The 18,714-nt window shown below is 44.6% G+C and overlaps 1 protein-coding gene across 1 annotated transcript in view; it reads left to right on the top strand.

The window, feature by feature from the left end:
• Nucleotides 1-10,309, top strand: part of SH2D4B (SH2 domain containing 4B) — a 135,722-nt gene extending 125,413 nt beyond the window's left edge. Inside the window, exons 7-8 of the mRNA XM_063131661.1 lie at nucleotides 1,179-1,399; nucleotides 10,049-10,309. Coding sequence (XP_062987731.1) covers nucleotides 1,179-1,399; nucleotides 10,049-10,141 — 314 coding nt within the window. The 3' untranslated portion in view covers nucleotides 10,142-10,309. The remainder of the gene's footprint in view (nucleotides 1-1,178; nucleotides 1,400-10,048) is intronic.
• Nucleotides 10,310-18,714: the final 8,405 nt, after the last annotated feature.

Here is an 18,714-nt window from a genome sequence, read left to right as displayed (position 1 = left end):
ATTCAAGGGTTTCTGCCTTACTAGGATGTTAGAAAGGACAGAGAAGAAGGCAGCAGGGCTCTGAGACTTGAACCAGAAACCTGAAGCTGGGGTCTAGCATATTGACCTATTTGGATCTGCAAGTTCTCAGGCCTCCGATGCAGAAAGGAAAAGAGGCTTGCAGCACCAGCCTTTGATAGGCAACAAGGGAGAGTGCCTTTTCAGTGGTGGCCCCCCAATTATGGAATGATCTCCCCTGGCACCAACATTGTTATCTTTTCGACACCAGGTTGACCTTTCTCTTCTCCCAGGCATTTAACAGCATTTAACAACATGAGCTGAGTTTGTTTGTTTTTAACAGAGCCCAGAATAGCTGTTTTTATAAGGATACTGTTGTTTTTATGCTTTTTATGTTTTTAAACTTTGTATATTTGTTTTTAATATTTACTGTTTTTAACTTTTGTAAACCACCCAGAGAGCTTCGGCTATGGGGCGGTATATAAATGCAATAAATATATATGAAGCCTCTTGATTGGCACGGCCTCACATAAATGCGGCAAGCCCAGACTTCTGCCTAGCCCCACTTGTAAGTTGCCAAAAAAAAAAAAAAGATGACAGAAGGGGGCTTTGATTTGCATAAAATGTGCATATGCTAATTTCTATGTATAAATTACAAATAATTATTATAATTTAAAGAGAAATGCAGCCTGTCTCACCATCGTGTGAAGGACTGTGGCCCAGACCTGTGTGCCTGTCTGTTCTGCAAAATATTGATGGGCAAGATTGAGGGTTCTTATGGTTCTTTATCTTAACTGGAATTGAACAGGGCAGCCTTCAAGTAGAGAACGGTCCTCTATAAAAGAGGATACACGGCCACCCTATCAGCAGAGCATGACCTCCTGTCTTCTAATCTCCTGGCAAAATCCCAGCCAGTGGTCTCAAGGACTCTGAGCTGGAGAACACACAGTCTAGATCTGGATATGGTAACCCACAGTCCTGAATGGTCCAGACATTCAGAAGTTCAGAAATGAAAAGGGTTGTATGAAGACAAGATCCTGTGCAGTGACTCAAAGGCTAAGGCATTTGCTGCATTATAAACATTTGTCGGCAACAGCCTGCTTCCTCCAATGCCACTTACATTTACAAATCCTTTAGGACTGCTAGCTGCTTGACACCATTTTTTGCTCTCTTTTTGGCAGGCATTATTAGTCGCCAAGAGGCAGAAGAGCTGCTGATGAACAGGTCTGAAGGAGCGTTCTTGGTGCGGGTCAGCGAGAAAATCTGGGGATACGCCTTGTCCTACCGCCATCAGAGTGGCTTCAAGCATTTCCTGGTGGATGCGTCTGGAGATTTCTACAGCTTCTTAGGGGTGGATCCTAACCGCCATGCCACACTCACAGACCTTATTGATTTCCACAAGGTATTATTTGCTCTGCACAGATTAATCACTGAACTTGAGAGATGAATAGTTCAAATGAAAGGAGGAGCGTGCCTGAGTATTATAATACACAAGAACAGTCTTTACAGGCAAGACCATCTTCAAGTTTGAGGAAGGCATAGGCAAAGCAGTGCTCTCACCATCACCAGATGGTCAGCTACCATTTTAATTTCCAATAATGCTCCAGAGTGATGTTCTGGCAGGGACATTCTGGGATATTAATATGGCAGCTGGACTGAGTAACCCATCATCGCTCAATCTGCTGTACCATCATTATTTTTCAATGGAGAGCCCATAGAAGGCATTGCCCAAGGATACCAGGTGCTACTTCTGGCTAGCTCAGGGCACCAGAACAGGAGAGAATGAGGAAGAGGGTGAGAAGTTAAAATGATGCAACTTCTGTTTCCTCTCAGGAAGGTCATTCCCTCTTGCCTTTATGGGATAGGTGAGGCAAAAGGAGGGCTCACTTAGCCTTGCAATTTGTAGAGAGCTGTTTTCCATTCAGATGTAATGTTTCTGGAAGAAGAAGATGGGGAAGTGGTTGTAATATCCACAGGAGCTTTGTATTCTTTGCACTAATCCACCCCACCTCAGCATCCCCTTCTGAAAGTTCTGTGCCCAGGCAAACCAGATTCCGTACCAGGAGAAGCTGAACTGATCAGACTGGCACAATGGCATCAATTGAGTAAATTTATATTATTTATTTATTTTATTATAAAATAATAAAATAACAGACATTCTCTGGGTGGATTACAAAAAGCTAAAAGTATGAAATTCTATACAAAACTTTTTCTCATACTTTATAATGCAGAATTCTCCCTTCCTCATTTTGCATAATATATTATGGTTTCATTTATAATGAGGGGTAAGGACTCTCTAACCACGTCCCCGGTTGCTGGAAGACTCTTTCAGACACTCCCTCTGGTTTCTGAGAGCCAAATTTGATATGTTGATGTTCATGTAGTGCGGTGGTGACTGATATTTTTAATAAATAGATGGCATGGGAGGGCTGGACTGGGAAAACCAGATGGATACCCTAATATAGAAGGATGGGGTTCTTTGACCCTTTGACCCACCATTGTCCCACTCAGAATCAGCCCTCTGCACCTGCTAATTGGTGCTAATGTGATCTTTCCTCCCATTGCAAATAGAAGGTTGAGGGGCAATTCTAATCAAGACCATGGCAGGGGCAATTCCAATCAGGATCATGGGGCAATCCCAATCAGGACCAAGGCAGGGGCAAAGGGGTAACCTCCTATTCTATGGTCCCAATCCATTTCAGCTCTCCCCAATGCCAGATATTTATTTATTTTTTGTTTTTTAAAAGACACAAGGCCAAATTTCAGGACCGAAACATCTAGTTTGGACCTGAGATTTCACTAGGTGTTGCCCACACACTTTCAAGCTTATAAGTGCAGCCAGAAAGGCTAGAATCTGTTTGTAATCTTATTGAACAGATTAGAAATGGAATAAATAAACAATCAACACAAATAAATCAATAGAACCTTGCCTTAAAAAAGGAATGAAAAGCAAGGAAGCTGAAATAGTTGGGAAGCTGAATTCTGGGATCCACCCTGCTGTCTGCACTCCTGCAGAATTACAGCCCTGGTTGTATTTCTAGGACCGACCACAATAAACCCTTCAGGTATCAGATTCTCTCTGTGTGTGCGTGTGTGTGTGTGTGTGTGTGCACGTGTGCGCTCTGTTGTGGTGCTGCATTGTTTAAATGATGCAGCCGCCAACTCACAACCACATTGGTATTCCACCCACCCACCCCCAAAACTGTGCACTTTCAAAGTCCTGATTTACAGCGACTTTTACATTTGCTCTGAGTTATCCAGTGGGCATTGCAAAAAAACTCCAGTTGGCTACTGGAGAGAGAGGCTGAATCTTTTGTTGTTGTTGATGGGGAAGAACGGAAACACAGGACAGGGGGCAGGGCGGCTTTTTCCAGCTGAGTAGCCCGCACTCTTTCCTGCCCTGTATAACTTTATCGATTTAGCTTTGCAGGAGTGATTCTGTGGGCTTTTGAGCTGACGCCCTTCCAAAATGGCCTCCTATAGACACCCTCCGGGAGCACCAGATGTCCGTGCTCACTTCTGTCTCCAGCGGATCTCAGCTTTGAAATAAAAGTTTTGTATCTCCCGTGCTCTCTGCTTGCTCATCGTCGGCACTAAGAGCACGCGAAAAGCCCATCCATCTAGGGAGGGAGCACGGGGACACCTGTCAGGAGCAAAATGTCCATTAGCCTCTGACATTCAAAATAAAATAGTTTGGGATGTCCCCTGATGAGAAAAATCAATGGCTGCAGCAATGACAAGCTTGTTAGAAGACCCGCTTTGCCCCTGACATGAGCCGGCAGTTCTCTCTTAATTGTCTGTGGCCAAATGGGAGACAGATTAAACAGCGTCGTCTTGGGATATGGCCCCTCCCTCGTATTCCCAGGCACTCGCTCCGGTGTCTTTTCCGTCTGAGTGCACCGTAACGATAAATAAAGAAAAAAGTCAGAGCCGGCAGTGGCAATGGCGGAAGACTGCAGCCGGTGCTGGCTCCAGTCAGTCTAGCTTCTATTATTAAATCCACTTTGCTTATTTTTTGAAAAACGTGTTTCCAAAAGAGAAGACGATCTTTAAATGCATGGAATTGCAGCGTGGAAAGTGATACAGGCGGCTGTCCTGACCAAGCAAGCTGTATGCAGATGCATTGGTTTTCTACGGAGATCCCCTCTAGATGTGCCCGCAGAAGGTTGTTATCCTGTGAGCGGGTTCTTGATCTGGGCTGTAGTTTTACTGATAAGCATATAGCCATCACTGCCAAGACTAGGAGATCTCGGCCCTCTCACCCTCACCCTGCCTGCCACAGAATGCGGGAAGAGAGAACAACTCTTAAACCACTGGGCCACGACTTCGTTACAGCTTATTATAGCTATCTTTGGGTTTGAACCCAGATCTGAAGGTGATCCCTCATTTTACCTGACCCCTGATTTGCTCAGGTGAAAGATGGGCGTCATTAGGAGTGAAGGAGAACTGCCTGGAAGGAGAGCCAAGCTCTTATGGATAGTTAATCGGTTAATCGGTGGTGTGCTGATGGATCTGCTTCCAGTAATCTTAGTAATGGCTTCTTTGGGAGCCATTCCTCTTCCATGCCACTCCACAGGCACACCTGTATTATAGGGTTGCCACCTTCTTAATTTGTATGAATGGTTTCTATTTCAGGATCTCTGCCCATAAGTAGAAAAGTTATAATGGGCAGAGTTCATCATTTTGTGTTGGTGGAGGCAGAATGAAGTGTCTGAACAAATTTCATTTTGTCTTGTCTTTGGTCCCCCCTGCCCTCCCCCAGAATTGAGAAAATATGGCTTATAAGGCAGCAAAGAGCAGCAATAAAGTCTGCTTAAAAATACTAATATGGGCAAGTTGTTTCATAGAAATACAAGACACCGTCTCATTTTGCTGCTTACATGTTTTCTCAGTACTAGGCTTCCCCATCCTGGTGCCCTCCAGATGTTCTCGGTTACAACTCCCAGAATTCCTGACCGTTACCCATGCTGGCTGGGGATGATGGGAACTGAAGTCCAAAACATCTGGAGGGCACTGAGTTGGGGAAGGCTGCTGTACGGTAATAAGGGTATAAGGACACAATTCAATACATTTAATTTCAGAAGTAATTCCCATTGAGTTTGATGGGATTTACTCTCAGGTTAGTGGCAATAGGATTTCAGCCTTAGATCCGCTTCCAACTCTGTTTTTACAAATGAAAATAAAATGAATAGATACTTGTGCTCACATTGTCATTGCAATAATCCCCTTGATGGTTGACTTGTTTTGCCCTGCTGATGTGTCAATGCACTCGGCTGTCCTTAATCCTCCGGCTTTACAAAGTGACGGCCTCACTGTACCAATGGCTGGTGCTGGTAGTGCTCTTCAGTCTTTCTTTTGGAAGCTTAAGGGAGTTCATTGTGAGGATCCATATTCGTCTTGTGCATTGGATTTACACATGGGGGATGCTCATAGAGCCACTGTTCCAGGCTGGGGCCAAGCATGAGATCCAGATTGCCAGTGATATAGGACTTCATCCCACATACCCGTTACCCTTGAATTATCCCCATAGTGTAAAGCTGTCCTTGTTGTTTATTTTTTATTTATTTATTTAAGGATTTTTATGCCGCCATTCAGCCAAAAAAGGCTCTCACGGCGGCTTACAAAAGTATTTCTTGACAGTCCCTGCCCACAGGCTTACAATCTAAAAGACATGACACAAAAGGAAAGGGGATTGGGAGAGAGGAGGAGGAGGAGGGGGAAAAGGAAAGCAAATTCAGGCACTACAATCTTAGTTGCAAAGTTCAGCAGTTACAGTTGACAGCAGGAGGGAGGGGGCTCTGAGCTGGAGCTGGACCCAGGCACGGTGGAGAGGTGCCTGGCTGCTGCTTCTTCCCTCACTGGTGGCCTCTGCAGAGACAGTTGGTAGCAGGAGGGAGGGGGCTCTCAGCTGGAGCTGGACCCAGGCACGGTGGAGAGGTGCCTGGCTGCTGCTTCCTCCCTCACTGGTGGCCTCTGCAGAGACAGTTGGTAGCAGGAGGGAGGGGGCTCTCAGCTGGAGCTGGACCCAGGCACGGTGGAGAGGTGCCTGGCTGCTGCTTCCTCCCTCACTGGTGGCCTCTGCAGTGACAGTTGACAGCAGGAGGGAGGGGGCTCTCAGCTGGAGCTGGACCCAGGCACGGTGGAGAGGTGCCTGGCTGCTGCTTCCTCCCTCACTGGTGGCTTCTGCAGAGACAGTTGGTAGCAGGAGGGAGGGGGCTCTCAGCTGGAGCTGGACCCAGACACGGTGGAGAGGTGCCTGGCTGCTGCTTCCTCCCTCACTGGTCTACAACTCCCTCATTTGTTGTTGTTGTTGTTGTTGATGATGATGATGATGTTGGCTAAATCACACCCCGGGCAGCAGCACTCCTAAGATCCTTTGCATACCATGAAAAGGGTTTAAGGGAAAGAAATGTAAAAAAATCATAAAAAATCAACGGATGACCTAATCTGATTCAAATTTGGTATGCTTAAAGCCCTCCTTAATATCTATTACTGTGCCAATTTTGATGTCTTTATCTTTAAAACTTATGCAGATGTTTATTTTGTACTTTAAACATATCAAATCCTCCTCTTGCGCCCCCAGTGGCCGCTCGGGGAACAACAAATGATTCGCTCCTAAACAAGTAAAATATGTCAGGTCTTTTGGCTTTAAAGCACAATTAAAGCAGGATGCATGGGAGCACTTCACAGTCAAAGCAGATTATAAGCAATTCGCACGCAATTCGCAGTGATTGCACAGTATCACCCTGGTGTGATGAAGCTAATAGTGGAGCGGGGGCTCACTGGCCCAAAGCACCAGGACATTTTGATTAGCAGGGGCGCTGATGTCATCTGCCACACCACCCTCAGTATTCCCTGTTCTCCCTGAGCTTCGCTGCAATGCTCACAGAAGCTTTGGGGAAATGGGTTCCCACCACCACAATATAGCATGGTAAGCTATTCCTGATGTAGTGTAAAGTATTTTAGGGTGGCTTGATCTTGTATGTGCAATTAGCTTCACAAAAGACCTGATCCTAAGAACATAAGAAGTGCCCTGATGCTGGATCAGACCGAGGGTCCATCTAGTCCAGCACTCTGTTCACACAGTGGCCAACCAGCTGTCGACCAGGGACCCACGAGCAGGATATGCAACAGCTTGCTATTTATATCAAGCTGCTTTTCCTACACACAGCAGGAAATGATGGCACATTCTGTTTTCTTTTGGGTCTTTTTTTAAAAAAAGATGGATTAAACGAGGTATATTTTGTGGTGGCCCCCCAATCGTGGAACAATCTCCCTGACAAGGCCTGCCTGGCGCCGACATTGTTATCTTTTTGGACCCAGGTCAAGACTTTTCTCTTCTCCCAGGCATTTAGCCTGGGTTTGTTTTTGTATGTTTTTGTGGTTTTAGATTGTATGTTTTTGTGATTTTAAATCTTTGTATATTGTTTTTCAGTGTTTTTATCCTATGTAAACCACCTAGAGAGCTTCGGCTACGGGGCAGTATACAAATGATAATAATAATAATAATAATAATAATAATAATAATAATAATAATAATAATAATGCAGAAGGAGTGGGAGGTGCGTGGGAGGTGGACAATATTGTCTAAAGGATGCTCGAACGTCCGTAAGTGGGCAGTAGCAAGCGGGCGATAAAATGGTCGTCTGATGGTGCTTCACCTTTCCTCCTATTACATAGAAGCTTATAGTAGGAGAGGCTCTTACATGGTTCTTGACATCATTTGAGATCTCTTGCCATGAGATGCCCTCTTTCTCCATGAAAGCCAATTAGAGTTTTGCTATTGATTTCAATAGGTTTGCACCCTTTTGACTTGTTTTTTCTGATCTCTGGATTTGGCTTTGTAAAGGTTTTTTTAAAACAACAACAACAACAATGAACAAACAAACGAACTAAAGGAGAAACACCCGCTCCTTTTTAGTTCCCTTGAGGGATCCTAATGTGCCAGGCATGGCAAGAAATCATTCCTTCATTGAGTAATGGCCTGTAAGCGAAAGCTGAAGAAAATAAATCAATTTTAATGGTGGGTTTTTTTCATGTTTTGAATGATTGCTGTTTATGTATAAGCACCAGATGATCCAGATACAAGTTAATCAGTGAGAACAGGCAAGAGGCAAGGCAGCTTATGGGCATGGCTAGACGAGGGGGTTGGAGGGGGTATGATCTCATGATTTTGTTTACACATTGTCCCCCTTGTTTACACATTTTATGATCGTGAGATCGTCCCCCTTGTCTACACATTTTATGATCGCGAGATTGTCCCCCTCGTCTACACGTGGCGCACGATGTCCCAAGAGAAAGAGGATGTCGCGGCCGCCATTTTGTGTGGGGTTTTTCCAATTGGAGAAGAGCACAGGAGCGCTCCTGTGCAAAATGTGAGTTGTTTAAACAAACAACAACAAAAACTCCCGCTCCACCCCACCCCACCGCTGATGGACACAGAGGTCCCGAGGAGCTCTGTGTCCTGTGCCCAGCTCCTTGCGGTTACTCGTGAGGAGTTGGGATGAAAATAGGATGGCGGGCCACTCATTCCACGGTCTTGGGAACATCCAAAAACGGTGGAAAAATTAGAATTTATTGGTAGGGCGATATCCCGGGCCAAGGGAGGGATCGTTCCTCCCTGCTCTCGGGATGCCCTGTGCATCATGTGGTTGCACAGGGACGATCCCGGGATGATCACTGGGATATCCCCCCATCTAGCCATGCCCCAGATTAACAAGATGAGGGGCTGGTAGAGGAAAAAGAAGTCGCTATCCAAGGCAAGAAAACATGGGAATGGGTTAATAATATGTTCTTTTTGGTATGTGTGTGATTACTTGGTGCCATTTCCTACATGAACAAATAGAAGAACTGCTATTTCCTAGTGTAGGTTTGTGTTTCCCACACAAATTGAAAAATGGAATGTATGTATGTATGTGAGCAGCAGCCTCTTTTCATTGAGACAATTTGAGCTTGAATGGTTAAGCGTCCCCCATTGCCCTACCCAATTTCCATATTTATTTGTCTATTTGTTATATTTTCACATGAATGTTAAGAGCTGAGCTCCATGATCAGCAATCCCAAATGACATGCATGGTGCTGGACTGAACTACCTGAAGCAATAAATGGGTTATTATTAAATACTTGAATGCTCCCTTACATAAAAAAAACAAACAAACATGCATGAGTAAGCTGCCAGTTAAGCCTTCTCCCTGTCTTGCTAGCTTTGTATGAGCGATTTTAAGATGGGAGTTCATTCAAACATTCCACCCCTCTGCCAGAAGTGGTACACTCTGCAGATCCTTTATATGAATCTCCTGATCACATAGTTCAGCTACGAATCTGGGTATTCCTCCCTCCCTCCCTCCTTGGATATAATTTTTCCTTATCTGTTGGAGAGCAGATGAAGATGCCTGATTATGAAGTTCCCCTTTTTCCCCCAAATATTAAAAATCATGATAATTCCCCTCCTTTCCACTGGTTTAATCCAAACTACCAAAATGCATTCAAACTCTGCTTCACCCAAGACAGCAAGTTCAGACTAGGATTATGCTCAACTTCTGGGAATTGCTGGGAGTTGTGGGGTTTTTTTCTTTCTAAATGTGCATATGATTGCTATCTAAGATTGCAATTACTGCGAGGCAAGTCCAAACTCTGTGAGTACTGATTAAGAAAAGATCCGGGCATCAAAGTGCTGTTGACTTTTATGTAGATGAATCCAAAAGACAAATCTGAGACCCAACCTGGGAGGAGGAGGTGGCTGCAGAGACGGAGCTCCAAACATAGCCTCCCAAAGATAAGAGTTTTTAACTTTAACTTTATACGGACATTTTAACTTATTTCTATCTCATTTACTCAATTTCGTTGGTTCATCAAACAGTGAATCTGTTTTGCACTTATGTGTATTTTTACTACAATTTTTTATAACTTAAAATGGCAGTGGGAGCCCAAGAATGTCAACTGAGGAGGAAGTTCAAGTGACTTAGGAAGTGTGCTTAGAATTGTAACCTTGTAGTCATAATTGACATGGATATTTTTCGTGTTGCTGATTCAATTTATTTTATCTTTCCAGGAAGAAATCATCACCTCTTCCGGTGGGGAGCTTCTCCAAGAGCCTTGCAGACAGACAAAGAACCCGCCTGACTACAGTCCCCTTTTTGAATGACTGCTCTTGTTGTTTTTAATTTTAGGACCATCGCAAATTTTTCTGGAGAGCAGAAATAATTAGTGAAATAACCCCACCTTGAGAAATAAGATAAGAATGATCACCAGCTAATGGCCATCAAACTTTAATCAATAAAAGTCTTACATAGACTATCCCTTTTAAAATAAATTGCAGTCATTATTTCTGTCATTAGACATGCAAAAGCTAGAAGAACAGAAAAATAATCCCTTGACAGCTGTCTTTTCAAAATATGGTTAAAGTAAGGATCAAAAAACAGACTTTAGTTTTTCAATTACAAATGGGACAATTGGTACTTGGTCTATGAACTTAGGTAGCATACAGTGAAATTTGAAATTTGCAAAATGGTAGTATTTGAGAGTTAGATGTATAGGGCTGGAAAATATACAGATTTGAGGTATGGAAATGTAGCAATAGGTGTTTTCTGAGCTTCAAGTTACACATGATGATAATAGACCCATTTGTTTAAGCCGGGGTCTTCCCCCATTATGTATAACGTGAAGGTGTGGAGGTCTGATTTTTAGAACATGGTGAGAACAGAATGGAGAACAGAAGACTCCTTATACCATCACTTTTCTCCCTATAGCCTTTTCTGCCAGCTAACCTCCCTTCTGGGATCCCAAGGTTGCCTGAGAAGAAATGTGGGGTTTTCTTCAGGGGGGTTGACCTGGACCCTCCACTTCTGTATCCCTTATGTTCCAAAAGTCAGACCCCTTCCTTTATACATCATTGGGGTAGATCCAGGTTTAAGTAAATGGCTTTGCTCCTGTTATATGTAGTTTCAGGCCACAGTTAGACCTAAGGTTTATCCTGGGATCATCCAGGGTTCGCCCCTGCCTGAGCACTGGATCCCCTGTGTGTCACCTAGATGAACAGGTTTGACCCCTGGATGATCCAGGGATAAACCTTAGGTCTAGCTATGGCCCCAGTCTATGTAAATAGGAAAAAGTGAAGTTTATCGATTCCACAAAGGGGTGTGGCCTCTTCCCTGTTCCCAGAAGTGGTTTCCTCACATTGCTTTTACACTATCCCATTATGAAGAGGGACTTGCTTACAATGGGTCTTAGGCATCCTTAAACTGTATGCCAGATTGAACTGTTAAGAGTAGAAATATACTTGTATTAGAGGATATCAAAACATACCTACTTCTAAGAGCAAGTGTGGTATAGCAGTTAAAGCGTTGGACTGGGAGTTGGGAGTTCTGGGTTCTAGTTCCCACTTGGCCATGAAACTCACTGGGTGACTTTGGGACTGTCACTGACTCTCAGCCTAATCTACCTCACAGGGTTGTTGTGAGGATAAAATGGAGAGGACAAGGAGGATTATGTGTATACCACCTTGGATTCCTTGCAAAAGGGACAAAGGTGGGATATAAATGTAACAAGAAATAAATAAAACAAATGAGCCACGTTAATTACCAACTTTTTATAAGGAGCAATAAACACTTGTGAGACATTTGACATATAGTGGATATTTTTGTTCTTGTGTTTATTTATCTGAGGAACACCCCCCCCCCTTACACACAACTCCCCGACCCTCCAACAGACTGTTTCCCATTTCAAGCCTATATGGACGACTGTACATATGTGTTTAGATTTTGTACCAAGCCTCATGTACAGCAGACAACTTTATTAGTGTTTGATCCTTTGTTGAGTTTTCCATGGAATATAAAAGGGAGTTATTTATTTCCATTCCTCCCTGTCAGTTGTACTCTAGCTGTTTACCCAAAGAGCCTCAAAACCTGGCATGGAAAAACCTGGATTAGGGTTAGATCCAGACTTAAGCATACTTCGAATAGACCCATTGAAATCAATGTGGCTGTGTGCTGTGCTGTATACAGTCATGTGCACATGCACACTAGCAGGCACACAAATACAAACTCTCAAGTGTACACTCTCTCTCACACACACACACTCCTCTACCAGCCTAGTGATCTTCATAAGGAGAAGCTCCAATAGTTGCAGAGTAAAAGCGATCTTGGTGAGGAATCCTAGGAGGAGGGAGAGGCCTTTTCCTCCCCCCTCCCCCCAGTGATCCTGCTCAAAATGGCTGCTTCTCCACAGCCATTGGCAGCAGGGAAACCACAATCTTCATTAGTATTGCTTGAGGTCTAGGTTTGAGCCTCTTCCTAATCAGGAACATTGTTTCTTGCCACCCAGATGATTGCTATTAATCTGGACAGTGGGGGGAAATGGGAAGGGTACCCCAGGTGTTATGCAGGCCACATAGAAAATGGCTCAGGGCTGTGTGCAGCATAAGAATTTAAGAAGTGCCATGGTGGATCAGACCCAGGGTCCATCTAGTCCAGCACTCTGTTCAAACAGTGGCCAACCAGCTGTCGGCCAGGGATGAACAAGCAGGACATGGTGCAACAGCACCCCCCCACCCAAGGTGATACTGGAGGTAGCCTCTGGATGCCCATATGTGCTGTAAGATATCCTGGACCATTTTGAACTCAAAAAGACAACCTTGGTAATTTGTATTAGACCAGTGAAGGGGACCTAGAGTCAAAATGTAATTGGTTACTTTCGATATTGAATGACATGATTGTACATTATGCTTTTTGCATTGTATGCTATGTTTTCACTACATTAACAGGCTTTTTTGGATAATGCTCATTTTCACCACTTTACTTATCCCAGTTGATTTACTGCTTCTTGGTTTGGGGTTGGGATACATTTCCCATTAGGTCTAATAACTGGGCCTCCACATTCTGGATGCTCTTCAGAGATGGCTTCATGGAGAGCACTTTAGAGTAATCCAATCAGGAAGGAACCCAAGCATGTATGATGGTGGCCAGATGGTTTATCCTCCAAGAGAAGGCACAGTTGATCACCCAGCTGAAGGTGGTAAAAGGTATTCCTAGCAATAGATACTACTGAGCTCCCAGGATCAGAGCAGGGCTCAAGAGTAACCCCCAAATTGGGAACAGCTTGCAGGACAGTACATAAATGTCAGGTAGAGGCAAGTTTGGTTTTCATCCCAACTTCCTTGCTATTCCCTAATGAACAAATATGGGACAACAGAATGATTTTTCATCCAAACCCATTTTCATTCCCCCCCCCCCTTTCAGTCTGCATTTCACGCATGCCTCATATTTTAGGTTTTACCTGGCTTTAAAATAAATTCCTTGTAAATTCCCCAGCAAATGAAATTACCGGCTGGAAAACTGCAATTTCATCTTGAGAGTTTTATTATGCTAATAAATGTCAGGATTCTCAAATAAAGGAATTGCTTTTTTTTTTTTTCACAGAGTCCCACAGAAATAATGAAAAACAGCCAGCCAACTCATAGAGTACCAGCAAGGAAAACCTCGACAATATATAACCAGAAGCAGCAGCCATATAATAGAGTAGAACTTAACTTGAAGATAAATTTCAAAGGAAACAAAGAGAGATCACGGCAGGGAGGGATTTAAAAGAGCAAAAGCCTTACAGGGGAAAGATACACAGCTATTACCAATTCTCTGGAGGGATGGGGAGAAAATAAAAGTGGAGGGGGTGCCTTTCCCATAAATGCATATTGTTGAACCTGTGAAAACAAGCAGATGATTAAAAGATCAACAGTGTGCGGGTGATGCATGACAAAGGTGATCTTGCAAAGTTTTACTCAAGTTCACTAGAGATTTAATTTTATGTCTATATGTATGTGTGTTTGATGATCCCCCCCTTGCCCCGGGATCTCACCCTACCCTTTGAGCTTGGTTTTTCCACGGTCCCAGGCTGAGCCCAAGACCATGGAATGTGTGGCCAGGCATTGCAGTTTGTCCCGGTTTCTCACGAGGAACCGGGATCTGTGCACGGGCCGCAAAGCTCCTCAGGAGCACTGCGCCCATTGGGGGTGGGGTGAACGGGGAACTTTTTTTAAAAAAAAACGACACCCTACGCTTGAGTGCATGAGTGCTTGTGCGCGTCTTCTGTTTCCTTTTTTAAAAAGGACCTCAGAGGGAGAGACGACCTCTCCCTCTGAGGTTGTCGCGTGCTGCATGAAAACAGAGGGGGAGATCTCTCGATAAAAAATATTGTGAGATCTTCACCCCTCCATCGTGCTAGACCTGTAGGTCTAGCTGAGGCCTAAGTGACATGCATTAACTCAGGGTTGGGTAACACATACTCCCACTGTCCCCTACTGCCCACCCCCCTGCACTCTGGAATGCAAAAATTATTCCACAGAAGTGACAGAGCCTGAAAACAGAGTAATTTGGTTATTGTCCATTTTAGCTCTGAGTGCTGTAGTGTGGTTTGCCACCACATTTCGGTGGCAAACCAGCAATTGTCCCCACTTCTAAAGTGGCCTATGAAGGAAGGAAGGTCCAGCGGCTCAAATGGCCCCATAGACCTTCCAGAGTTGCTGACCTCTGGAGGTGTTGAGGATCATACATGGGCCATTAGGTGTACAGGACATTATCCCTCCCTCTAAGAGCAAACTCAGATGTTGAATGATGACAGAAGTCGAGGCCAAATAGAAGAGATGACAGTATGTTCAGGAGGGAATCCTGATGTTCGGAGAAGTACAAACATTTATTTAATTATTTTTGATCCTGTAAAGGAGCAAAACTAACCAACCAACCAAATTACAGCCTAATGAGTCCTGAGCATGCCCAGTAGCCACAGAATATTGATTGTACATTGGAAAAGAAATTTGGAAACTGCAGAAGGAGGGGAGGAATTGAAGTAGGCCAGTTAAAGCACCACGCAGCTTACAGTATCCCGGAGAACGGCATGGCTGGCTGGTTGACTGCAACCCTGAACAGACACTTTCTTGTTAGAAGTTGAGGATGCACTGCAACTTTTTGTTGCAGGTCCCACTTGGATCCTCTACTACCAATATATCCCCTTCTTTCTTTCTTTCTTTCTTTCTTTCTTTCTTTCTTTCTTTCTTTCTTTCTTTCTTTCTTCTCACTACAGTATCCTCTATAATATCTTCCTGGGCTGAACAGCTTCTGAAGATTACATGTGAAAGTAACCTGAGTGACCTATGGCTGCACTCCATCCACTGTTCCTTTGTAGTAGACCATAGATTTCAATGGCGCTTCAATGAGATTAGTATGGCTTGTGGATGCCAACTCCTGCCAGATTTTTCAAAGCGTGACTTCAAAACCACGGCCTTCAAGAATTTGCCTCAGAATTCAGTCAGCAGTTGTGTTCAAATTCTTAGCAACCTAACTGCCCATTGAATTTTCATTTTCTTCAGTGCCTGGATTAATGATATTACAGCCAGCACCTTCGCATCCAGAGTTATAATTTACTATTCAAGTTATTGTTAGCACTGTGTTAGAGGAGCTTTAAATTCTCCATTTCTCCATTAGACAAGCCTTCCTGCCAATAATTTTTTAAAAAATGGAAATTAAATTATGTATTTCTATTTTTACAGGAAAACAGCCCTCAGTCCTAAAAGAAAATGTGTTAATTCTTATAGGCCTGGACCATTCACTTCCAATTTTATTTGTGTAATAGGAAGCTGATAAATATAAAAATTCGGGGTGCACCATTGAGAAGTGCAAGCGACCTGCCTTTGCTAGGGTTACAGCAACAGACAGGCAATTGCTTTCTAGCTTTATTTATTGTGAACTGCTGACGGATTGTATTATTCAGCGGTATACAAATGTCACAAATAAATAAATAAGCTTGCCTCAGAGAAATGACCTCTAATCACAAATCCTGCATTTGTGTCACTTACTGTGGGGGAATGTGTGGAGTTTGTTAAATCTGTTTTATGGATTATCAGGCATCTTTCATTCCATTGTCTGCTCATTGGTAGTATCAGATTGCAAATCCCAGCCAAATCATCATCATCATCAGCAGCAGCATGGTCTGCAGAATCAGCACAACTCAGGAAAAGCTGGTCTGCTGCAGTCCATCACACCAGCGTTATACTGTGCAGTCACTGCGAATTGCATGCAAAGGACTCCAAAGTTTTCCATCTTATAATCTGCTTTGTCTGTGAAGCACTCCCATGCATCCTGCTTTAATTGTGCTTCTTAGCCAAAAGAACCAACGTATTTTACCACCCCTTTAGGAGCGAATCTTTTGTTGTTCTCCGAGCGGCCACTGGGGGTGCAGGAGGAGGATGTGATATGTTTATTAGGGCTGTGCATGGACTGCCCGAGCCGCTTCGTGGCCCGATCCGGAAAATCTGGATCAGGCCCAATCCTCTTCGGGCCGATCCGCCTGTCCCCCGCTCCGCTCTTCTGAGCAAGATATGGCTTCGCCGCCATCGCCACATGGATGCTGCCCCTGCCACCGGCGCCAGGTAAGCCACCCCCCCTTACCTGTGTCTTGTTGTCGTGGGCTTCGATTGAGGCCTCAGCTCGAAGCCAGAAGAGGCCTTGGCCTTTACTTCCGGCTTCAACCGAGGCCTCAATTGACACCATCGACGGACCGTGACAGATGCAGGTAAGCCTCCCTCCTCCTTGCCCCCTTACCTGGCTCTGCTGCCGCCGCCACTGCATGGACGGCAGCGCCAGCGGCGCCAGGTAGATCAACCCCCCTGCCCCCTTATCTGCATCCATTGCGGGCTTCAATTGAGGCCCCAGCTTAAAGCTGGAAGAGGCCTCGAAGTTCACTTCTGGCTTCAAATGGGGCCTCAACTGAAGCCTGCGATGGACGCAGGTAAGCCTCCCTCCTCCCTGCCCACTTACCTGGCTCCATCGCCATCACTGCAGGGATTGCAGTGGCAGTGCCAGCACCAGATGAGTCCCCCTCCCTGCCACTTACCTGCGTCCGGAGCTCCGGAATGAGGTGATCCTCTTCGCCTCGATCCACAGCCCCCTCCGACTCTCTTCGCCTCCACCTTTTCCGGAGGTGAATCAGGCTGCCTCGCTACTGCTTCTCTGAACTGAAGAGAAGCGGAGCACATCCCTAATGTTTAAACTACTAATTAAACAAATGCTCACATCTGCATAAGTTTTAAAGATGAAGACGTCAAAATTGGCACAGTAATAAATATTAAGGAGGGCTTTCAGCATACCAAATTTGAATCAGATTGGGTCATCCGTTGATTTGTTACATTTCTCCCCCCTTAAACCCTTTTCTTAGTATGCAAAAGATCTTAGGAGCACTGCCGCTCGGGGTGAGATTTAGCTAACAACAACAACAACAGCTTTATGCTATGGGGATAATTTGAGGGAAACGGGTACATGGGATGAAGCTACTGAACTCAGTTGCAGATTTCTCCGACATTCCTACCTACCATGCTAAGGGGCATCTTTTGCACCTGTGGCACACTAGCTGCTTGGGCTAGAAAGTGGAGAAAGTGTTGCACTAACCTCCTCTACTTAAATCCATTCTTTGTGCCTGATTTACAGCCAAGGCATTCAGCTTAAATCAGCTAGCCAAACCATTTAACTTCCTATGTAAAAGCCTCTTGCCAATGTTCTGTCACAATCCAGGATAACCACGAATCAGAACTGAGAGCAGGCCTGTGTCGACAGGGACTTCCCATTGCATTCCAAAGCCTGGCTGTTACCAGTAATGGCCACGCTGGTGGGCTGGAACGCTCTTTCTCCTGTTTCTGGAGGCAGCATAACACTTCCTTGTTGCCTCTTGTTTCTTGGCTCTGAACACAGTTTCTGCATTTGGGGACAAGGATCTTTATTTATTTACTTGCCACCACCATTATCACCATGTGCATGGCATTTTACAGAGAATAGGTCTCTGCCCTGAGGAATTTACAGTCTAGAATTCGACACCTAGGACACATCAGGTAACATGGAGGCAGGGGTAAAGGAAAAAGCAGTATGCACTTTTCCCCACTTGCACACATTTAGGCAAGCTCTTCTTTTCTAGGCAGTGGTCTCAGCCAGATGTAGTTCTTCTAGCTTGATAGAGGAGTGCACGTGCTAGGCACAAGTTTGGGTTCTGGTGAGGGAACCAAGGTAAAGTCAGGCAAACCCAAATCTGATAAGGCAAAATCAAGCAAAGTGGAGGTCAGGTTTTTCACAGACTTTGAGTTTCAATTCCTCCCCCTGTCCCAACCGCTTCACAGCTGCCATGGAAAGAATCATGGTGGCTGCCTCCTGACGTGTCAAAAGCAATTATCGGGAGGTAAAACAGGGGGGCATTCCAATGGGCAGGGAGGAGAGGGGAGAGGAGAAGCTGGGGCCTGCAATATCCAGGGGTCTCTCCAACCCCACTCTTGCCCCCCAACAGCATGACCTCTCTAGATGAGATCAGACAAAAAAAAAAAAAAAAGGATTGAGGCAAAACGAGTGTCAGAACCTGAGCCCAAACTGTTTACCTGAAGATTGTCCAATGGGAAATTCAGCTTGCATGCTGCCACAAAGCTCTGTAGAGAACTGCAAAGAGACCATCCACTAAGGAAGCTCTTTGCATCAGTAAGCCAAATATTCCCTCATGTGTGAACATCTTGGAGGGAGGGTGGAATACAAATATGAGTGACGGTGTGGGTGCAGCACTGAATTTAAACCAGGGAGACCTGCATTCAAATTCTTGCTTAGCTACAAAGCTTACTGGGTTATCTTTAGGGCTGCATGAATCTATGAGTTTTGTTTTCTCCCACATTCAGATAGTTTAAATTTCAAGTTCTTTCCACCC

This window comes from Elgaria multicarinata, chromosome 8, assembly GCF_023053635.1.
Source record: "Elgaria multicarinata webbii isolate HBS135686 ecotype San Diego chromosome 8, rElgMul1.1.pri, whole genome shotgun sequence".
Taxonomy (NCBI): Eukaryota; Metazoa; Chordata; class Lepidosauria; order Squamata; family Anguidae; genus Elgaria; species Elgaria multicarinata.
The sequence above is the reverse complement of the archived record's forward strand: the minus strand, read 5'-3'. Positions and strand labels throughout refer to the sequence as shown.